This window comes from Buteo buteo, chromosome 6 (assembly GCF_964188355.1).
Source record: "Buteo buteo chromosome 6, bButBut1.hap1.1, whole genome shotgun sequence".
In the NCBI taxonomy this organism is placed as follows: domain Eukaryota; kingdom Metazoa; phylum Chordata; class Aves; order Accipitriformes; family Accipitridae; genus Buteo; species Buteo buteo.
In genome coordinates, this window is record NC_134176.1 from 41457789 (window position 1) to 41481532 (window position 23744).

At 43.5% G+C, this 23744-nt stretch overlaps 1 protein-coding gene across 4 annotated transcripts in view; it reads right to left on the bottom strand.

Moving 5' to 3' along the window:
- CAPN3 (calpain 3) overlaps positions 1 to 23744 on the bottom strand; it is a 30541-nt gene that overhangs the window by 3470 nt on the left and 3327 nt on the right. Inside the window, exons 2-21 of one of the 4 annotated variants that reach the window (XM_075030643.1) lie at positions 18838 to 18907; positions 16850 to 16968; positions 16082 to 16215; positions 15484 to 15652; positions 14709 to 14849; positions 12492 to 12575; positions 12025 to 12110; positions 11193 to 11270; positions 10572 to 10732; positions 9854 to 10023; positions 9203 to 9214; positions 7840 to 8048; positions 7091 to 7127; positions 6013 to 6030; positions 4778 to 4879; positions 3402 to 3479; positions 2672 to 2729; positions 2001 to 2065; positions 880 to 948; positions 221 to 299 (exon numbers count right to left, since the gene is read on the bottom strand). In XM_075030643.1, coding sequence (XP_074886744.1) covers positions 221 to 299; positions 880 to 948; positions 2001 to 2065; positions 2672 to 2729; positions 3402 to 3479; positions 4778 to 4879; positions 6013 to 6030; positions 7091 to 7127; positions 7840 to 8048; positions 9203 to 9214; positions 9854 to 10023; positions 10572 to 10732; positions 11193 to 11270; positions 12025 to 12110; positions 12492 to 12575; positions 14709 to 14849; positions 15484 to 15652; positions 16082 to 16215; positions 16850 to 16968; positions 18838 to 18907 — 1939 coding nt within the window. The other 3 variants (XM_075030645.1, XM_075030646.1, XM_075030647.1) reach the window with 3 other exon arrangements.

The window sequence follows — 23744 nt, forward strand, 5'->3', positions numbered from 1 at the left end:
AGTTTAAAGAGCTGAAGAGATCTGTTTGGTTGGCAAGACAGACATACAAGGGTTGCCATTAGGATATTTGAGAACCTCTGTTGGGGGAAAAATTTTTTTTTTTTAATTTCTCTAGGGTCTGTCTTTAAAAGGCAGTACTATGTTCCTGATCTCACCCTGTGATACATCAAACAAAATAAGGTTTCTTCAGCTGTTGGGCACTGGACACTGGGGGAAGTACCTGCATCCTTGACTGCATTGCGCATCTCGTAGCTGTTAATAGTTCCTGAATGATCCGTGTCATAATGCTTGAAGATTTTCTGGAAAAAGAAAACAAATAAATACACAACAGAAATAAAAGCTTGTGCTCCTGTTGAATGTACCCACTGACTGGATATGGGATGTGTTCCTCAGGCACTTGGAGGCTTTGCCATTTGCCTTACGTTGCTGCTGCTGGGCTGTCTGAGTTGTTAGCAGAGAGCTCCTCTCCGTCACAAAGTAAGATAATCTAGATCCATGCCATAAGAAGCAAAAAGCTCTCCTCTAGAGACTCCCCTTGTTTGACTTGAGTTTATGGTGTTAATCCTCTCTCTTGATTGTCCTAATTAAGCTATTTGTGAGGCCTGATTCTAGTTCCCATCCTCCTCTCAATTTGCATGCATCTGTACTGTTCTCATGGGGGAAGTTCTTATACGAGTGCTGGAGCTTCAGAGATTCAGGTTATTTGCTTGGGCTGTGAGTAGGATGAGGAGAAACATTACTTTTCTTTCTAGAAGCTAATTTGTAATTTTTTTAGGGTTTTTGTTGTTGTTGTAGTGTATGTAGAGAGTTCTTGTTTTCCTACACAAGCTTTTGCACTGCAGAAGCTGTGAAGAACAGTGTTGTGGATACCAGCAATACCTGCCAGCTTTTAATCTTGTCCCAGAGATGTCGAAACTCATCAAAGTTTATCTTTCCTGAGCCATCTGTCTGTGATGCAAACATTCAGGTAAGAAAAACACAATATTTTTAAGAGAAAATTAATTAAGTCTGCAACTACTGGTGAAGGGATGAATGTGAAACTGAGTTCAGGATCTCCTCAGCATTAAGAGTGGGCTGAGCTGTGCAGTGAAATATTTGTGAATGTTTTTGTTATTGTGCATAGTATTTTGTTTGAGGAGTGTGAAGTACTATTCGTACTTTGTGTAGAAGCAAACATCTGGTACAGGAGAGAGGCTTGCTTCTGGAGCTATTATAAAGTACACGAGCAGGATGTTTTAGTGGGCTCTTTCCAAATACCTCCAAATGTGAAGCTTGCCCAATGTTTTGTAAGAAAACTGAGCTTTATCCTAGAGTGAAGCTCTTTCTGCCTTGCTCAAAGTTAATTGAGAACTAATCAAAATGTTGACTAAAGCCATTTACAAAACTGTGTTTAGGCTCCAACCATTGTGGTTCTGGGTTGTAGTTACAATTTTGTTCTGGTTATGTTTGAATGCGCTTATGTTCTCTCAGAATCATGTGTTACATCAAACAGGAAAACTGAATGATGTTGTATCAGAGGTAACCCCATATGGTATCTTGTAGTGTGCTTTATTATACCCGCTCTAAGACAATTTCTGTATGTGTTGCATGCTAAACACACAGTGGAATGTATAATACATTATAAACTTAAGAGAGAAATACAGTAAGTTTGTTGGCAAGAACTGTAGTTAGGTTGAGTTGGTTTACAAAAAAATTTTTGAAAAATCATGCTTTAGTACATGAGCTGGCCAGTTGCTGATACCTAAGGAGGGGTATCGTACTGACTGACTTATTCTGTAGTTTTCTGGTTTGGGATATTTTCATCTGCCAACTACAGTACTGTTGAGATGAGTGGAGTTAAGATGTGCCAAACCAGGAATGCTGTGTTCTCTGACTACACACTATAAGGTACTGTTCTGCTTCCCTGGCTTACTTACTAAATTGTGTGTGTAGTGGTGGGAAATACAACCTGAGTGGACTAGTGTGGTATCACGCACTCCTCTTTCACCAGAAAAGGATACATCCATTAAAGCAATCATGCTGCGGCAGGATTCCAGTTCAAATCCTTCTGTCTTTAGGTCCTTATCTGAAATAAATGATCCCAGGTGAAAACAGATCATGCAAGACAGCAAGTGCTTCTTCCTCTTAGATGTAACTCTACTCAAAGTAGAAGCCAAACCTACTTCCTTCATCCAGTAAGAAATGAATGGTAAAGAAATTTGAAAAGACTCTAAGTAATGTTATTGCTTGTGAATTAGAGATTACTTTTCTTGACCTGTTATGCACAATAAAAACCTCTGGAAAACTCTAAACTAACTTCCAGGTAACTAAGCAAGCCCAGGGTCTGTAGGCTAAAGTTTGCTAAACAGGGAGGAAAGTCTGCCTCTCCATTAGAATTTTTTTTTTTAAAGGGCATTTGCAGATTGCTGGAAATACTCTATTATCCTGTGTGGTGCTTCCAATAAACATTTGCTCGTTTCTGTGTTATCAGTACTTGGTCACTCGTAGAGAGCATCTCTATGAAAAGTTCAGCTTGCTAAAGTCTCAGATGCAAAGTCCATGGAAGTGTAAGTAGGAAATTTGTGAGTTTGAAACCATAAATAATTTTTAGAGTGCAACTCAGGGGTGGAGGGTTACATTATATCACAGATTTCTTTGTCCAGGGTTACTGAAAAAACATGGTCAAACTCACGTTTTTTTACAACATTATTGAGAACGTTCCTGAGTTCTTCAGCGTTGATCTCCATGTCCTGGTGGGAAATGTGGTGAGAATTATCATTAATTACAACATTCCTTATTAAGCAGATCATTTTATGGATGGATATGCTAAAAGTATGAAGTCTTTTGTCACTTTTTAGTATGGCATATATATGCTTCAAACTAGAGAGCGTTCTAGGTCATATAAACATTAGTCCAAATCTTTCTTGTGGCTGAAGTACAAGGTAGGTCTAAAGTTACCATATAGTGCTTATTAAACTACAACTAGAAGAATGACCGGTAATTTCAAGCCACTGTATAAGCCAAAAAGCAAAATGCGAAAATCCCTGTAACCCATTTGCAGCATCTTGATTTATGCAGTTCTTTGATCTGTTTTTAATTTTAACTTCCCTCGTCAAGCATGTACTGGAGGGCATTGCATTTCTAACTTGTTTATACATGCTTTGCAAAATAGCATCTTGTGGTAGTGATAGAAGTAAAACCTTGAATTTAAATCGGGCTTCCTTGTACGCAATGGGAATAGCTTATATGTACATACGAGGACAGCTGTATACTTGATTGGATTTTGATTTGATTTTGCTTAGCTTCAGATCTCAAAGGAAATTTTAAAATTTAGTGGTTTGAATCTGTGAAGCAGTTGATTTAGGTGCTGTTGTGGCTAGGCTGCTTTGATGGCAGACACAGGGATCGGTTTGCATACTCACATCCCCTGCAATCTGTCGGAAAATATTCCTGAACTGTTGTTCCTCTTCACTCCTCTCACGAGCTTTTGCTGAAGGACGCTGAAAAGAGACAAGCAAAGAAGAGACACATTCTTAGCCCAGCAGGGAAGGGAAAGGGCCTGGACGGCTCGCTCACCTTTGCACGAGGGAGCCTCTTAGTGAATCTGGAGGTCTTTGGAGGAACAGGTCATCCTCCTGTTCCTTTCCCCCTTTTTTTTGGTTAAATGTATTCCTTGGCAAAACTGCTGAGTATTTAACTTCATCCCATTGCTCTCCTATCTCTTGGAAAGAGCCTAAAGGGTTACTTTCACTGACAGATGTTTATCTTCTAGTTTTTTTTGCTTCAAAACACTGCAAAGGAGAGGTTTGGAGCAGAAGAGGCATATCTGCTCCATAGCTGCCCTGTAGGCTAGGAATTGACCAGGGGGACTTGGGCTTGAGAGCTCTTTGTGATGTTGGGGGTCCCTTGCTGGAGACAAGTAGCACAAGAGACAGAGGCAAACGATGAAAGTGAAGCTTTCTCAGACACACGCAAAGAGCAAGCCTGAACTCTGAGGCTGATACTGAAAAAGGAAACTCTATTTTACACCACCCCCGAAATTACAGGAATTATGTGTAACAAAGTCAATTTCTTGGCTTAGTTCTTATTTTTGTTTGTCTAAATGCAGAGGGAAGTTAGGATCGGTTCCCACTTTGCCACCTGCGTGTTCTGGCAGCCGTGCAGCGGAACAGCACGCTTGCTGTCAACTCAAGCCATGCCTCCAGATGCCGTGAGCCTGGGTGCAGGATCTGGCCATGGCATCTCGTGTCCCTCACCCACCTGCAGGCAGAAACCCTGCATTCGCTACCCTGTTTTCCTCCTCTCCGGTAGTGAGAGAAAAGAGGAGGGGTGCAGGAGCTCCTGGGTTTGCTCATCCTTTTCCCCTCTGGGCGGTGGGGACTGGTATAGGGATGTGTAACTTGTAGTGGGGGGAGGCTGCGATCATTGCCAGGAGCTCCTGAAGCCCCTGGGGCACAGTTTACGTATGTACCGCTTCAGGGGGCTGAGCGAGAGTGGACTGGACTGCGCTGCTCGTGGGGAAAGGATCTGTCACGGCGGGGATCCTTGTATGTGAGAGCAACCGAGAGTAGTTTTCAAGCAACTACATCCTCCAGCACACGTGTTAAATAACTGAAGGGATAGTCTGTGTCATGCTCATTAGATCCACATAAACCATACGCAAGTTATGCTAAGGTTTGATGTGAAGCTGTTAAGTATCTCGGGACACTTCGTTGCCCCATTCCTGTGCTTCCCCCGGCTGCTGTCATGTTAGCCAGACCAAGCCCTATTTTCCCCCTTTGCCACTTGCTGCAGAAACCTTTTTCTCATCTACGTGGGTTTTTTCACCGTCTTTGCCAGCATCTTCATCTGCTGTCAGCTCCTTATTGCTGTTTGCTCTGTCGGAAACAAAGATGATAGGCTAGAAGAAGAAGGAAGAGAGTAAAAGAAAAATGGAAATTACACAAGAAGGTGTGGAAGCGAAAATATTTGGTGACAGCCATTTGTGGTAAAGCGCATGCAGCAACAGCTCCCACCCCTGAGAGCATGACTGGAGAAGTCAGAGCTGGGAATGAAAGCAAAGGAAGAAAAAAAAGGTGGAGGAATTTCTGAAGTTACTGTTCTCATGCTAAAAAAGCTGCAAAAGTCTTTTTGCACTGGCTTCTAGCTTTCCTTTTCAGAAAGCCAGTTACTGTTTAAACGTGTTTGTTGTGGGGTTTTGGGGGGGTGGTTTTGTTTGGGGTTTTTCTTGTTGTTTTAGCAAAATAAGCCTCCCAGATTCTCAATTCTCAGTTAAACTGATAAAATTGCTCCTCTATGAAGGACAGTAGTACTGAGAACAAACAGAATCTGAATCCTACACAGAAAAGGTGTATTTGTGTAGGAGCTTGTTAGTTATGCAAAACATATGTTCTTTCTCTGTATTAATTCTTGAAGCATTCAGCTGTAAGCAGCCATGTGTAACTGCTCTGTATTAGTGCATTTAAAACAAGGAAAGCCGCTACAAGATGCGAATGTGCTGCCCTCGAGTATTAATTGCAATCAGCCTGTCTTGAGGTTAAAAATGTCTGATTACATTTGCAAGGTCCTAAATGTGTTGTGTGGAATGGAAAGCAGGATCCTGGACTTTGGGGAGCAGAAACTTCAGGAACGAGGAGTAGCTGCAATAAGCAATAGCAAATGTGAGGGCACGTGTCTGGAGAAGGGGTGATTTTCACTAGAAAGGTTGTGTCGGGGTGCCTGTGGAGGGGCAGGCAGGAAGGGCAGTTCGAGCAACCCAGAGGATCAAGCTTTTAAAGCTGAAAAGTTTCTGTTAGCTTTTTGCCACCCCCTTGAGTGAGCGGGGTGTATGAGGCTAATGCTATGTCATTAGAATTCAGTGTAGGAAGACAAAATCTTTGCTGCCTGCAAGTGGCCTCTTATCCAGTGCCCTTCATTAACTAGATCGGTTTCTGGATGCGGAGAAATCATGATACCAAGGAACCCTGCTCCTGCTGCATGCATTGCACGTGCTCCTTGCTTTGCTGGCATTCAGCACATAGCGCAAGTACCCACCTTGCCCTTTTTCTTCTTCTGTACAAAAAGAGACAAAATTAAAGAAAAAAAAGTGGTTTTAAACAAAATTATAGATTTTACCCAGATTATGCAGAACTGATGGTAAAGTGTTTTTTTTTTCTCTTGCCCTTTCTTACATTTATTTTTCCCATTCCTCTATTCATACAATTTTTTCCCACTTCCTGTATTCATACAGTTTTCAAATCTCCAAATATGAGGGAAAATGCACCCACCAAGAAGTTGCATACTGAAGGACAGAAATTGCAGAAGCCATAGCAAAACAGTGTCCCATCTCATTTGGGACTTTGTCTGCTTGAATAAAATCTCTATTGTACCTTTAGCTCTGACTATTCCTTTTTCTTTTTCCCAGCCTGTTGATGCAGTGGAGATTGGACTTCGGTGCCCACAGGTCTGTTATCTGAAGTGGCAATTAAATTGCACCAGATCTGGACAAATATTTTGTTATCATGACAGCAAATTAAAGGGGAATACTTCTGAGCAAGGTTTGATGGAGCTCAATTCTGTGCAAGAGCATTTCCTCCGATTTTTTTTTTTCAAGATTAACTGTATTGTTAGCTCTAGTATATTCCCACAAAGATGTGTAAGATCCCAGGCTGAAGAGTTAGAGCTTGTCATGGATGCTAGTTTGAATCAGAGTATCATTAAGATCCCTTTCCAGAAAGTATGTACTTCAAAATAAGTCCTTTTTTTTCTTTATTAGATGAGATGCCAGTTTCACAAACAATAGATCTTGGAGCATAGAGCTAGGCCTCCCCTGGTAAATGAATAATCTCCATTGATGGAGGCAAAGGCAATGCTTAGCATCCTGCATCTTTATGCCAGGAGCAGATTTCAAATCTGGCAAAATGTTTTGGTCTGACCAAATCAGAAAGTAGTGTACATAATATATAAAGCAAGTGTTAACAGAAGCATGTTGATGAGAAAAAATGTGGGAATTTATGCTAAAGGAGCTGTTACGTGGCTGCAAATGGTTTCCTGCTGTAGGTTTTCCTCGATGTGATGCTCCTCCTCTCCCTACCCCTATTCCTGTACAAAAGAGGCCCAGGACAGTACTTACTGATGGACGCTCTGCCTCAATCATGTTTTCAACCTCCCTAGAAGAAAGCAGAAAGTAAATAAATTTGGAAAGTGACTGATCCCAACGTTGATTGTCTCTGTAGCTGGTTTGTAAGCAGCTGCTTGAACTTTCCCAACAGCTGGTGCTGTGCGCTGGCTTCCCAGCATTACCGCTGCAGGCTCTAGACGTAGGTTTTTCCCAGTTTGAGCTGTGCATCCCAAGTACCACTTCCAGGAGGGCTCTTGCCTGGTTTACTCCTCTAAAGAAGAGCCTTGACAACACTGAACTTTGGCAGCAGGGAGTAGAACAGGAGCTGTTTGGCCTAAGTACTGGCTGCAATTTGCTGAGCTCTGGGAAACTAGTGGAAGAGCAGGATGGAGAGGAAATAACTACCTACTTCTGTATTTCATTTGTGACTGAAATTAGGTCTGGTTCAATGATCTATCTGACCAAAACTCCAGCCAGTGGCATACAGCAATAAAAACCAAATAGGTTCATTTTCATTATTAAAAACCGCTGATGGTATGTTTACAAAGGATATCCTGCAAGTAGTAAGCTTCTCCAAAGACAATTCAAAGCAGGCTCCTGCTAGATTACAAGAGAAGCTCAGGGAAATGAGTTTGCAGCTTGGAGTTTCTAATGAGGTTAAGAAAATTAAAAGCAGGGTGTAGCAAACTGGGAACATGACTACAGCAGACTAGCGAGCTCACCTCCATCTTTATGGTCAGATAAATGGATTTGCAACTTACTCTGAAAGACTTCTTTTCTCTGAGAAGACTCTTAGGATGAATTCTCCCTCCTGGTGGGGTTCGTATGTTGATGGGATGATGACGTACTCGCTGGGAGGTAACCGGAAGCGCTCAGAGATTTCTCGCATGTTTATATAGGTCTTACTTCTAGCTTTGGAGGCATTGTAGAGGAAAAAATCCTTTTGCAAGTGGTGCTTAGTACCATGCATCTGCAGAACAAATGAGTCAATTTGTCTTCGAGGAAGTCTTACCTGTTCCCCAGGTGGCTTGTCACGCGGGCAGTACATGGTTGGGACAGAAAACACAAGTGAAGCAGCAGCTTAGCAAGCAGGGAGCTGATGAGGGATGCTAACTGGTAACAGATACGGAGTCTGTCACCTTTAAGTCGCTACTGGCTGGGTCTAGTTGGCTTCTGAGGGCTGCTCCAGGGCCCGCCTGCAGAGCCTTGGCTGACTTCTGCCGTGTAGGCACTTTTACTTGACTGTTGTGTTGTGTGTAACCAAAGTTCAGCTACTTTCCTTGGAGGGTGGCATGGCAAGGGATGGTATATGCAAACTCCTACATGCAGTGTGGTAAGGTGAAGGTGCTTGCAGTGGAAACGTGTCCTTGCCTGGACAAAACACGAGTTCTGTATCTGCTAAAGAAACATGAAAATCAAACGTTGCATTGGTTCAAATATGAACATTAAGTGAAGAATTATGGGCTAAGAACACTTGCAGGCTGTTTTCTGCAGAAATAACTACCTGTAAAATTGTCAGCAAAGACAACATTCAGACTGTCATCTTTATGTTTTCCAGGTAACAAATCAGTCAGGTGAGCTTGTTTGCAAAACTTGTGATGCCAACGATTCAGCTACCGGCCAGCTCAGAAAAACAGAATCTGTGTACTTCTAACATGTTTTCTTCGATGGCTGAAAATACCATTGATTTTCCAAACAAATTCTAAGACTATAGAGAAAACTCTGTGGCTGCAGGATATAGGCCATTGGCATTATTTGCAGGAGGAAACGGCAGTGAAAGTTTAGGATGGTTCTGCGTGGAGCGCGAAGGCAAAGCGCGCTCTGATGCTGCTTCCTGCAGCCCAGGCTCACCGACCGACCGTGTCAGCCACGGCCAGGTCTCACAGAGAATAGAAAAGAAGAACCGAGGAACACGCGCAAGTGAAAATGGGACGTGAACTTAAAATTATTGGCAAAATGTTACTAACAAACACTCAAAGCAGGAAGGTTAGCAGTTTCACTTCTGTTACGTCCCTGAAAACAAACTTGACTGGACAGTTTCCTGCTGACTTACAGACAAGCACAACAGTAACACTAGCTGTGAGTATACACCAAGATGTCAATCTGCCTCCGTTCTGCTCATACCTCTTTGGGCACCTTAGGGAGAAACAAAGAGAAGAAACAGTCAGAGCTGCTAGGCGAGTCCGCTTGTTTCTAGATCATACAGAAGGGCGTTCACATAGATTTCTGAGGGCACAATCAGTAATTAAAATGCCCCAAGTTAGACAAATATTCTAAGCAATTTCTCTCTTCCTTTCTAGATTTCTTGGGATCTACATGAGGTCCACTAAGATCTGAACTAAATATGTTTGTGGAAGGGACTGAGTAAATTGACTTCATGAAGTCAATAGCAGGGACAGAGATTAATTGCTACATATGCATCTTGGATGTCCGTTTCCTTTTTTTACACTATTCTGCCAATGAAATGTTTAGTTTCAGCGAGGATGAAAGGGAGATTGAAGAATGTATGGGAAAGAATATGTTAAAATCTGGCATTAAGTCACTATAAAAGCCTAAAAAGTGCGTTACTTATAGACGGAGTAAACCCTGAGGTTACTACGGTCTGAATGGTTACAAAGCCTTGAATTTCCTTCCTTCCAGGCTTCCTCTGAGTCCCTTGCAAAGTAAAAATTGCAATTCATGTAATCAGGCTGAATGATTCAGTGACTTTCTTGGCAAATGCATACTGTCAGGATTTGTGACCATGGTGCGAAGAATGAAGTCTAGAGCTGGTACCTCGTAGATGGCAAAGCCAATGGTGTACAGGTTGGCTCCCAGCTTGCGTTCTTTCCTCCTGTTTTTCTGCATCAGTGCGACGAGGAAGCTGCAGATAACCTGTTCATCCTCAGGATCATCATCTTCCTCCAGGAGCTTCAAGCGATACTGGGGATTGGTCCAAAATGTATCTGAAATCCCACCAACGACCCAAAGCAAACATGTAAAGCTTTAGTTTTCTAACAATACTCATGATCAGAGATAACTTTTAAGTTCCCTGCCTGTGGCTCCTGAGGAAAAGGTTAAAATTGGGCTAATACGTATGTATTTTTTTTACGTGTTATGGGTTTTACATAGTTCTGACAAAACTGCACAGCAAAGGAGCATATAAAATGAAGAACTAGCATCTGACAAACTTCCAAAGCACCTGAAACTATCAGAAAGTGGATTTTGCAAGTGAAATCTAACTGTTAGAGTGAAATTGATCTCTTTAATCTTACTTGGGGTGAAGTATTTGAACAATGATTTATCTTTGCCAGGCCTGCCTTTTGGGCTTATGAGGTGCTGTCACAAACATAGTGACAGAAGGCTTCCAGCTACAACATCGCGTGCCTCGTCCACTGAGGAAGCAAAGCTTTTCCTATGGCTGAGCACTGATCGGGCTGTGGTACGACTTCACCTGTGGGATCTGACACGGTCCCCGTCAAAGAGGCTGTATCTCTCAAGACCCGTTGCTCACCTGGATAATTGCGGCAACCCCCAGCTGAGCAGCCTCTCACCCAGCGCCCTTCGTTGACTGACACAGTCCAGGTCTGGAGTTTATCGGCTTCCAGAGTATCAGGTGTGAGGTTACAGATCTCGAGTTTCGTGAAGTGCCTCATGAAATCTTCAAATGATATCCTGGAGGAATTGAGGGGAAACTGAGCCCAAATGGATTTACATGGTTGGGTGGTTGTCTGAAAGATCCTGGTGGGGTGGAGGAGGGTGACCAACGATACCGCCACTATTAGGGCAAGTTTGCAGTGGGAGCGCCATGATTTCCTAATGCATTTGGCCTGCTGGTTGGTCAACTTACGCAGCTACAGCTCCAAACTGGGGGAAACTGGGCTGAGAGGACGGTACGTAGGAAAGGTGATGGAGCGCTCGTGGAAGTGTAGCATAATTAGGACTCTGCTGGTGGCATTCAATAAACCCTGGTGGGAGAATGAGGAAGTCGCAGAGCAGGGCTTATTGGGAATATGAAGGGGAACAGGGATTACTGCAATGGTTTTAGCAGATTTAAGTAGTGCAGTGTGATTCATTTTTTTTCTATGGATGCTTATCTACTAAAGAAGCACAGGCTTTTGACTGATATTCTCACCAGAACTCCCCATCCTCCACAATCTTGTGCTGCAGGCGGATTTTCTCTTCTTTGTTAATGAAGTTCCACTCCTCTGACCTTCAAAGGAGTAAACAAGTTAGATTACGATTTGCAATACAGTTTCCATTAAAATTTCTACTCTTTACTGTAAGCCTCATAGAATGGAAAGTCAAAGAGTCATCTTCCTACATTCATAGAATTTTTTCTTTGTGAGCTTTGCAGCCATTTGTTCTCATTGCTACCCTCCTTTCCACATGCCCAAATAAAAAAGCAATTGCCCTACTTGTCTCTGCCTTCTCTTCAGACTTCCTCTTAGCAGCTCTCAAAAATCTGAACTGTGTTAATTTTATTTAGCTTGAAGAAAAAAGTGTTAGCAGGCTCTCATTGCTGGAGTAGCTATTGAAATTCCTTTTAGTAAAACCTAATGAGAAACTTTATCCAAACTCATTCATGTACTGACATCTTGTTTTGTCCAGTTCTTTTGTAAATTAAAAGATTTTTCTGCTGTCACATCTTGTTTTGAAAATGGACATTGCTGAACTTGCTAGACAGTAAAATCAGATTGACTGTGCCGTTAGACTTGGCTCTCTCTTCATTTCCATTGAGTAAAGCCCCTCTTAACACCTCTTTTAGGTACTCTTCTTTTTACAGCTTCAGCTAAGCACTCAACTATGATCAACTTCAAAGTGCGTCAGTCAAAATGACAGCAAAGACAATTCAGATACCTCATCATTAAAGGTTAGGGTCATGCACAAGCTGCATAAGGGCAAATAAAACTGCAATTTTTTTTAAATTTTTTTTTCCAAATCGGGTGAAGCTCTGTTTTACTCACTTGTCACTCCAAGGTCCGTTCCATTCCACCTGCCCCCAGGGGTTTCTCAGCCTCACCAGACGTATTTTTTCCCCTTTAAATGTTGTCTAATTGAAAAAGAACGCAAGAAGAATAGACTGAGAGTAGGTTCAAAAGGAAAAGCTCTGCCTGTCAAATAGCTGATACCAGCTCCTCCAGCGATGGTGCTTTCCTGGGCCATGGCCCGGCCTGACCTGGCTGGGGTGAGTGCTGGAAGGCTGTCACACCAGGAGCTGGCCACCTGTGGTCACATTTGCCCGCAGTGGAATTTCCCCAGAAAGCCGAAACTTGGACAGGTTTGTTTCTCCACAAGGCATCGTTTATTTAAGTATAGATGTTGTTTCCTGAGCTTATAATTTGTTTTGTTTTTTTCTTCCCTCATAGCTTTGCTGACATGCGTGGTGCTGGGCGAGTGTAGACCACAGCTGGAGGGAGGGGACTGTACGTACCTCTTCCACGGCCGTGACAGAGTAGGCATGGCCTTTGACGAGCCCGCAAGACATCCGGGTTTCATACTGCATTGGCATTATGGTCTGTTAGACACAAGGTAAAAACTTGTAAGAGTCACGCAAAGCTCAGCCAGCTGCTCTAAGGCAGGTAGTGCCACCCAGGGCTTTTGGAGGGAGGGTGACACCATTCAGGTGACAGCGTTTTTTTGTCTTGTTCTCTCCTTTGCGTTTGCCAAGGTGGCCAAGCTTAGTGCCCACAGAATTAATGTTGTTGGTTAGAAAGGAGTGAAGCATGAACTAAAAAAAAAAAGTTAGTAATATCAATCGGAAAGGACGTTTTGTGATTTACTTTTTCCCTTTGTGTAGGTTACTGCTTTTTGCACTTGGAACATGCTAGTCTATAGCATACTTAATTAAAATAATTAGATTTTCTACTTTAGGACTATTCAGCCCTTTCTGGGATAGTATGTTCTTGTATGGCTCAGTAAGGTTATTACATTAACTGGAAACATCAGAGCAGATCAACACCTAGAAGAATACTTTCATCTTTACACATGGCTGCTATCTTACCACAATGACATTAAACCACCCTGTTTTTAATACATCGTTCCTACTAATTTACACTATTATTTTTTTAAATTAATTTCCCATATGTTTTATTCCATTATTATTAAAATCCTCATGATTGAAATTTTTTCCAACTGACATTCAGGAAGGGCATAGCTTTCTTCAACAATCTGCTGAATCAGGCTTAAGTCTTGGTAAGCAACTGTTAGTGTGACTGATAGATTTTTTTATTTGCAAATCTCAGAATGCTGTTTATCTGGGAGATAAAGAATTGAGAGCAAGGTGCAGGTGCACAGAGTCCACTGCACTTGTAAGAGAGATCACCGAGATCAGTGGAAGGGAAGGCTCTGCTACACGCACATGGACGATGCGTGAAACTTCCCCTCCTCCGTTATGTCTGTTGCTGAGAGATGACTGCAAGGCCCTGCCAGTAACTCTGCTATCCCTTCTTGACACATTTGCGGTTGTGAGAAAGGCAGGGCTAGAAACAAAGAATTAGTAAGGTCGCACAGATAGATTCTCAGCTTGCACAGGGAGGATCTCATCCAAATATTGCCTGGCTGTTGCAATTATTTTCCATTATTTCCCTTCTGCTCCTGTTTTTTTTTTTTTTCCTTGCTCCTGTTTCCATACTTTTTATGCCTATAACCTCATATCTATTTCACCTTTTCTTCATTTCTACTGGTGTTGTTGCTATCATTACTTATCAGAACCCCTTTGTCTTTTTTCTATTTAAAAACACTAACTTCTGCTGGTGCCCGGGGTCACTTTTCTGAAGTGCCTCTGAAGCCTGCGCTATCTGCCTCTTTCCATCAAGAGTCATGATTTCTTTTCTAGTGATGGCTTAGGAGTGTGTAATAACCAGCAGCACAATGGCTGCTGGGGCAGCAACTATAGAAAGAGAGAAACCTTCTTTCAGTAAACAGTCACTGCGGAAGAAATTCCCCCCAAAACATGGATGATTTGGGCAGCCACGCTTGCAAAACAAGACAGTCATACTGGGCTTTCCCAAAGAATTACACATTTCAGTCTTCTAGGAAGACTAAAGAGGGATGTCAAAAGAGGAAAAATCAGCTCTTTCTGCTGCAAATGCAGAAGACAGTTTGCACAACCAAAAGTTTTAGATTATGTAATTGTGGAGGGTTTTTTTGTTTTCTTTTTTCCTCTGTAAAGCAAGAGATGTAATTTCATTGTCATGGAAATGCAGCTCCCTAAAGAGCAATGCATGACAGCTGCCTGACAGAGGGAAGGAGGAGGCAATGTGTCCCTCTACAGATTTGAAAGCTTTTAAGCTTACGAATATGGGATTTTTCTTAAATGGTTTTAACATACCTCTCTTTATTTTGCTAGATACGTAGGTATGCTGGAGTTACTCTGTATTTCATCACACTTGTAAAACTCAATATATTTTTCCATTTCCTTGTTAGGCATTTTAAATGAGGATCTTAATGGCAGTATCAGCGAAGCCCTCTAGTGTCAGTCACTGTGTTTGAAAGCACTGTAGTCTTTTAACACATGTCAAATAGCATCCATAAGAACAAGTGTTGGGATAATTCAGTGAAGCCAAATAAGGATTTAAAAGCATGGGTTTCTCTAACTGTCTGGAAATAAAAGCGCTCTGAAGTCAACCACTTCTGGAGACATACGAACCCAGGCTGGCCTCTCATCCGTCCCCTGGTAGTCTACAGTGGCGTGAGTCATCTGTGCGTTTTCCAGATTCTTCACCATTCGAGCAATCAGTTCCCCAATGTCGCTCCGAGGAGCTGATCCGTAGGAAAAGCCTAGGTTATCCTGGTACAGAGAAGGGGAGAAAAGTATCGTGCAGAAAGATGAGGCAGGGAGAGGGAAGAGAAATGATGCAAGAAAGATGAGTGCTAAAAGATAACTTCTCTTCTCCCTCATTGTGTCCATGCTTATCTACAGTGGTTGATAGCACCAGTTGTCCTCCTGCCTTTAGTGCAACTTCATACTCCATAATGGTTATTGAAACGAATTTTTTTGCTTTTAAATTTGCCATGATAAATGAAGAAAATCTGACGCTATGTTGGCAATCAAAGGGAGAATTTCCTACGTGTTTGCACACTTAGTCTTTGACATGAAGATTTGTGTCTTAACAGAGTTGCAGCAGCCCCATATTAACTTCATTTTACTGGGCAAGGGCACTGAGGGTGGGGGGTGCCGGTTTTGCTGATTGCACTCCTTCCCTCCACCTCCGTGTTCTGCTTCTGTCCGTTTCCCTTTTGGTACTTGCTATTTGCTAATGGGTGGTGTCTAGTGGAGATTACTCCATCTCCTAGAAATGGATGTTTGCTATGGGGGCCAAACCAAGTAGTTCCAAAAGGTGGCATATATTTGATTATGGATGGAGAGGTCCCTCTCCTCTGCCATTTCTTATGGCTCATCTGTAAAGTTCATATGGACTCACATCAATGGAGCTGGCCATGAGGGATCCTCTGTCAATGGCATGTTTCATGATTTTATAGATATCCTTAGGGGCATCCTTTATCTCATAGAACTCTGTGACTCCTCCAGTGAAGTCCTCCATGGCTTCAGTGGTGTTGCCTCCTTTCAGAGCTTCGTATGACCCATGGAGTCTTGAAAAGAGAAAGGAAGAAGATTCTCTTTTACACAGATAAAGATACCTACCTATGTTTTTATATCTATCTTGTGCGTGTATGAATATAGGTATGTAAACACACATACTAAAAAAAACCACAAACCATCTGTTTGGTAAACCACAAATTGAAAGTTTTAAAACACGCCACCTGCATACATCAAAAAACCCCCCACAAACCACAAACAGTTGAGAATCAAATATAGACCTCTGAATGAGTAGCAAACCCCCCTAGAAAATATGCTTTACCCCATCCCCAATTCTGAGGCATGAGATTCTATGGGGGAAGGCACTGGTATGTTCAGAGCCTCTCTATGTGCTCATTGTAAGTCCTGTACGTGGTGGTTTAACCACGTCCCCAGCCAAAGCCCCAGTGGGGAGCCTGGCACGGTCCAGCAGGTTGTTTTACTTTGCATAGGCCTTTTCCAGAAGGGCACTCCAGAACTCGTTGCGCTGGGAGGACTTGGTAAAGACCAGCTGGTTGTTGTACGTCGGTAAGCAGTCATCGATGATGACGTCCACCCAGTCTCCATAGCGCCAGAACTGAATAAAGGCAAGCAGAAAAAAACCCTGGGTTGACTTGGTGCAGGGAGGGGGAGCCTGGCTGAAAAGCCGGGCTAAGAGAGCAGAAATGTGGAAATTAACTGCTTCCTAATGTGGCAAAAAGTGGTGGCCGTTGGGAGGGAGGCAGCTGTACTGAATTCCCCTGGGCAATGCGTGCGGGACAGTGAGAGGTCCCTTAGGAGAGCCAAGGGAAACGCGGAAAGCAGTCAATCTTCTCTGAATAAGTGGTTCTTCAATAACTTGTTTTCGACTTGTTTTGTGGGCCTAAAAACAGATGCTCTTGCCAACTACCCGCGTGTCTGTGCTGGGTACACTGCATCTGAGCAGCGAGGCAGGACCAGGCCCCTGTTGCTATTCCTTACGTGCAGGACACAGCGATCTGCAAATGCTTCCCTAGTGGGTTAATGCTCCCTAATTGCCTGTATGGGCTGGCCCTTCTGTGATTGCCCTGTTGGAAGAGTTTGGGGTGAGGCAATTCGATCCCTCTTCCTTCCCTGCTGTCGCTCACACTTTCCAAAGACTGGAGGAGCAAGAGGGAAGAGCGTGCTGAGAGCTGAGCTTTCTCTTGGCTAAATACAGTTACGTCTGCTTTCCGCCAGATGAAGGGACTCACCTGGAAGTGAAAGATGCCAGCATAGTTTTGTATAAAGGACTGGTCGTGAGGTATGACTCTACAGAGTAGTTTTTTATTCAGCGTGAGGCAAGCGATGGCAGCCAGGAACCAGCAGTCACCTGTAAACGAGCAGAAGCAGCAGACGGAATGAAGGAAGAGAGCAACTAGAATTAAAGGGAAGACCTGAGATACTGCAAAGTGACACGTTAATTCTCAGCAGAGCATGCCATCGCCTTTCAGGAGAGGGCTCTTCTCCACGTGCTCTGCAGTACTTTAGCACTTTATGTACTTGTGCTCTGAAAACGCTCATTGGCATCATTCATGGCTAGGTACGTGCCTGTTAAGTAGATGATGTTTGCTGTAATTTAGAAAAAGCCTACAATCTGATGAGCACTGTTATCTCTGTTAAGATTTCCCTGTCCCATGTGAATGCCTATGTGACTTCCCTCACTAGTTCCCCTTCCAAGCTTAGGACAGAGACCAGCCGAGAGAGAACTCTCTGGCAGGTGGAGCTCTGTACAGCTGAGGTTCAGTCTCTCATTTTCATTTGCTGCTCTCAAGATAACCCACTGTCCCAGTCGTCATTCTGTGGGGCCTCTTTCCTGCTTCGTTGCTCTGACATGTTTTCCTCATTTTGAATCTGTGTCTGCGCTGTTGTAAACACTGTCCCCTTCTTTAGTGCTTTTCAGTTCCTCCTTCAGACTCTTGCACAAGTTTGCTGCCACTGTGGAAGCTTTGGGAAAGTGACCTTCTCCCATAGTACTTCTGTGTTCAGCAAAGGATTCCTCAACCCTTAATTAAAACCTCCCAGCTGCTACTGTAAGAGATGTTATTGGGTAAGCTTGCCTGAGCAGTGTGTATTAGTGAGGTGAGATAATTATATGAGGTAGTAAATACTAAACCTGATTGCAGGGAGCTGTAAAAGAAATTTATTAAATTGGTGGAGTGATAAAACATATAGAAATACATATATGTATATATTTTGGAAAGTCGACTGTATACATCTAGCAGTATATTCTAAGTTACCTATTTCCCCTCAGGAAGGATGTGGGGTCCACTGTGAGTTTTCTAAACTATCCAATGTTCAGCAGTAGTCAAAAAGGTAAAAAATGCTATGAGTAGTTGGGGAAGGAATGGAAGACAAAAGAGAGAACATATTATGCACATAAATTCATTTGTGTCCACACCTTGGCAACTGTGAAATTCTGGTCACCTCAAAAAGAAAGGCAGTTTTAAATAAAATAAATGAAAGAAAAAGTACTGGGAAGGTGATGAGGACACTCACAAGCACAGAATAACACTTAAATGAAAAGATTAACATACATTACGATGTACCAGCTTAGGAAAAAGATCACAGGAGAAGTTATAAAACCATGAAAGACATGGGAAAGCTGAGAGGGGACTGACTTCACAAAGCAGTGCAGGTGAGTGCCACGTGGACAACTGTTGCAGAGGCATCACTTGTACCTAAGTAGTGGCTCTATATATCAAAGTATCTTTGAGCATCTGTGCTTAAGGCCTTCAATATAGGGGTTGTCCTTGAGTACAAGGCACACTTAGCTGGAGGCCTTCAGAAGCTCCTGTATGGAAATAACAGGACTGAATACCTGAAAAAATACAACAGTAGCTGATTAGATTTTTCTCTCAGTCAAATAACTCCTTCTCTTTATCTTTTATTCTTGTCTTAACTAATTTTGTCTCTCCTCAAAGCCTGAAAGAAAGGCCAAACTGTGTTTTGTAACACACTCATGATATTAGTTCATGAAAATCAAAACACCCTGCAAAGCATCTTTCACTTACAGTTCTTCCCTAGATTGCAGCTAGGCAGATATCAGTGATTTGCTATAGAGAGATGGAATTAGTAGATGTGTAGTGGTATACTGAGACAGAGGACTTCAAATGTCTCCTTGGAAGCAAAAGAAAATTAAGTGAGAGCTAAACTATGATGCAGATTTTTAAAGTGCAGAGGTGAAGTAAGAATTTCATACCTAATTCTCCTTGGCAGATATCTGTTCTGTTGGCTCCACCGATAATAAACCGTGGATTCTCACAGATTTCCTGCAAAATATAAAAAGATGGATGAGCAGGAGAAGCATGCATTATGATGCCTGTTTGCCACAGAAGTAAAGGCTGGTTTAGAACAATGTTCTCCTGTAGGATAGTTTGTGGATATCAAAATCTCTTGCAGAGTTTTCAGCTGCAGAGTTTCACTACGAAAATGTTTTGGTTTCTGGATGTTCCAGACTTCAGCCAGAGTTTTCTCCATGTATCTACAGGGTCTAATAGCTAGCCTGGGGGGCTTCCTCTGTATGAGGTGCAAACACATTAAAATGAGAAGAATAGGGAAAAATATTTTTCTACACAACAATGAAAAAAACCAAACCACTGGAGGTGACAGGAGAACAGGTAGGTGGAAAGAACATCAGGGGACCAGATTAAAGTCTTTAAAAATGACTGCAGGTTTAAGGTGTCCAATCTGCAATAACTAATATGCTGGGGTATTAATAGGGTTGAAGAATGCATTCCATCAGGAATGAACCCAAGTAAAACCCCTCCTTAAAATTTGCCCAGGATCAGATGTTTAATACTCAGGAATAATCAATTGCTGTTTAAGAGATTTTACTCTTCTCCTCATGTCGCAGTATTTAAGTGCCAATGCTGCATTCAGAAATGTATACAGGCATCATCTGTCTCTGAGGACAGGGAGGTCTTCTTTTGTCCTGCATTAGGACAATGTACTGGGTTTCTCAGTATTTATACTAGTACAGAATGGGCACAAGAGGCTGTACAGGCATAAATAACTAAGGAATTGCTGTAGGGAGGGAAGGACTACATAGGAACTACGAGCAAATGAGGTGGGACTATTGCAGGGTTACACAGAACCTTTTCTATATGGGACAAAGAACCGTGGGGTATAGGAAAGCCAAGGGAAGAAGTAGGTACAACCTGTCCTACAGAGACAAAAAAAGTCTCTCTTCATGCCACCTCTCATACTCAAATACTTGGTATGGTGAAGAAAAAGATGACACTTAACTTTTGGACCATTTCTTGTGAGGGTAAGGAAAGAAAGATATTGCAACTTGAGGACCACTTCCCTGAGCACCTGCAAAGGGGGAAGAAGACAAAGTATAGTCCAAGAACCCCATCTGCTGGAAGATGGCAGAGCTGGAGTGGGAAGGAGAAAGAAGAAACAACTTGCAATTGCTTGTGTGGCAGTACAGGCAGCTGATGCTACCTTTGTGGTCTAAAGCTCCTTTTCCATGTCATCAGGGTAGCCCTGGATTTTCCCAGACTCGTGTTTCAGGTCTAGTAGTTTCACTTGGCTTGAGCCCACTTTTTTGCTTCTTCAACAGTAATCAGCAGAGTTGCTTTGATATAAGTATTTGGATTAGTCATATAGTCAGATAGAGAGACCAGCTTCCGGCTCCCCTGACAGTCACCTTATTCTCTTCGAGGGAGGGAGTGGAGGATTTGACTTGTTATTTTGGGCCTCGGTCAGCTGTCCTGGGGTCCGGTTCTGTCAAGGCAGCTGTTTGAGATGCCTTCACGTTTTTCTCCACCCACTTGCTTTGTTGAAAATATTCTTCCTTACATTGCTGTGGTGCTCTCCTGAAAACTAGCTGAGAGATGCCAGGTTTTTTGATTGTATTTTTTTTCAACCTTTATTACTGTATTTTACCTTGATCCTGCTCCTATTGAAGTAACGAGCTTGCAATCCAGCATGCTGTGTTTTAGATGAAGGTAGTTAGATGGTGCCTAAGTGTTTCCAAATATTAAAGGTACAGTGATAATTGTTCCTCAGAGCAATTTATTGCATCTTGGGCTTGTTTGCTTTGGAGGATGGTTGGTAAAGGAATGCAAAGGAGGGAATCACAAAATTGTCATATGGACTGATTCAGCTATGAGAAGTGCTTTTCTTGCATTTCTTTATGGTGGCTGGGTGCATTTAGTACACTGTGGATATGCATTTAATATTGTATTACTCTAGTTCATCTCCAGCTGTGCTAGCTGTGCTGAGCGCAGTCAAAGTTAGAGGGAAAGGTTTCAAGGTCTTCCAAGGCTGATGAGAAGTACTCAGTCAGCAGAGTGAGAAGACCTGGTCTTCAAGATGCTGGTGGCAGGTCTGTCCTTCCACTCTTCCTGGCTGGGCAAGGGATTGCTCTTCATCTCTTGGGTCAAGTTATCGGAGAGAATCCCAATAGGCTGCACTTCACTGATACAATTTTTCATCTAGAAAGAGTCACGTCTCATCTGAGTGCCTGTTGTGGCTTAACACCAGCCAGCAATTAAGCACCCCTCAGCTGCTCGCTCACTCCCTGGCCCACCCCCACCCTGCAGTGGGATGGGGGAGAAATCGGGGAAAGAAAAGTAAAACTCGTGGGTTGAGATAAAGACAGCTCAATAGGACAGAAAAGGAAGGGAAAATAATAACAATAATAATAGAATATACAAAACAAGTGATGCACAATACAATTGCTCACCACCTGCTGGCTAATGCCCAGCCAAGCCCCGAGCCGTGGTGCCCCCCGACCAACTCCCCCCAGATTATATACTGAGCATGACATAATAAGTATGGGACACCCCTTTGGCCAGTTTGGGTCAGCTGTCCTGGCTGTGTCCCCTCCCAGTTTCTTGTGCACTCTCAGCCTCCACTGGCAAGGCAGTATGAGAAGCTGAGACGTCCTTGACTTAGTCTAAACACTGCTTAGCAACAACTAAAACATGGTCAGTGTGTTATCAACATTATTCTCATCCTAAATCCAAAACACAGTGCTATACCAGCTGCGAAGAAGAAAATTAACTTTATTCCAGCCAAAACCAGGACAGTGCCTTAGACTGCCTTGGTACTATCCAAAGGACCTTTGTGTTCACTGGGTTGATTCAGTTTGGACTGTAATTTCATTACAAAGTGTCCGAGTTACAGCAAGGGAGACAGAATCCTAGGGAAAAAACATTAGTAGTGCATGCTGCTTTCTGGGCAGAGGGTACTTATGAGTCAGTTGGAAGGGAGCACTGGAAAATGCAAAGGCAGCATGCAACTAAAAATGGCATTTGACCTTTGTTGTATTTTCATTAGCTTTTCTTCTGTGTCAGGAAAAATCCTCCAGTCATCTTATACTGTTGCAGCAAAAGGCGTTCATTCCTTTAAAATAACCTATGGCATGCTAAGTAAATTCCCTAAACTGATCCTATCAAGTAGAAGAAGCATCTTCTTTGGCCTGCCTAAGACAATTTGTAGCCTCATGCTTCTTCTCCCTTGGCCTCTCGCGGTCTAGACCATGCTATTAAATGGCTGTGCTGCAGACTTCAAGACAGAGGTTGATGTTGCCAGGCTGCAAGCTGCTTTTAGAGTTTTCAGAGTTGGATTACCCTCATCTGAAAGTCTTGTCTTTGTGACACTAAATGCCGTCTTTGCTTTGTGGTACTGCCTGCAGAGGCGCACGTTCTGTGATTACTAAATTCAAATAGCTTCACACCTGTCCAGCAGATGATCTGACTAGATTTCGTTCTAAGCAAAATCCACTAGTCTGCTGCCTTGATTTTATTTGTATTTGTTAGGAAAAGAAAGCTATTTCTGCTGATATTTCTTGGCTACGGAGAGGATCACCATAGGGAAGTCACCGAATCTGATGGTTAATGCTGTGACCTCCTGGCTGTGAGCAAGGAGAATGACAGTGGTGCATTTGAAAGCACAGTGTCACAGCAGAGCCTTCCTGTTAAATGTCCTAGTGTCATTAGATACAAACAGGACTGCAACAGGACCTCTCAATACTCTGCATTATGTTATAATACAGACCTTTTCTCCACCCTCAAATATCAACGACCTCGTCCCAGCTCTCTGCTGAGAGAAGCTCCCGCAGGCAGCATGGGTGTGGGAGGCTGAGGCTGTCAAGAAAGCTGAGCACAGCCCGTCACTGAGCTGGATATAACCTGGTGCAGGTGAGAACAGCTCTTTGGGCTTCTCTTACCTTCCATGGGCGAGCGAATGATTTAATATTATGCATTAACTGAGAGGGATTTTATTTCCCTTCTACGTACCTAAACCGCGCTCATGCGTACTCTGAACAGAAACACTGGATGGATCCTGCAGCTTTTGCTCGGGGAAACTTGCAGGGCTGTCCCTTGGCTTTTGCCCGAATCGAGCATGAGGAGGTCTGCTCTGCGCATTCATGTCGTGGCACGGCAGTCACTAGCTGGGTAGAATTACAGGGGCCTTCTCGCCCCCCCATGCCAAGGCTCACAGCTGCCCTGCGTGGCAGCTGTCCTTCTGTCGGTAAGGCACAAGACCAGCCCTCGTGCCCTCGCAGCAGCAGAGGCCGGTCATTTTGGGAGGTGGCAGGGGAGGACCTGACCTCCGGGTAGCCCCGACTGCCAAGAGAAGAGCCTGTAGGGCCAGATGCCCGAGAGCGAGGGGTAGCTCTGGGGCTGGGATGCTGGGCACCTCTCACCACCTCAGTAACGAATTCCAGGAGCCTCGAGGAAAAGGTCGATCCACAGCACGGCCATCGCCGGGGGAAGCGGAGAGAGCCCGGGTCCCGGCAGCCCACGCGTGGGAGGGGGATCTGCCCACGCCGGGCTCAGCGGGTGCCTCGGCTCGGAGCCGGGAATTGGGGGAGCGTCAGCCATGCGTCTGACTTGCTGTGGCGTCCTCGTAAATCCCAGGCGCAAAAGCAGACTCGTAGCTTTTCCATGTGTCAGCACAGTGTGCTGAGAGCTACAGCCAAGGAGCGCTGTTCGGCTGAGGAATGGCACCGTCGTCAGCGCCTGGGTATACGGTTGGGAACTGGCAAACACGCGCCCTTTAGATTAATTTTGTGATTCCTCAAATAATACTTGGAGCTTCCAGAAAAACTTGCACTCAACAATCCCACGTGGATTCGTGTCATTGCAAATA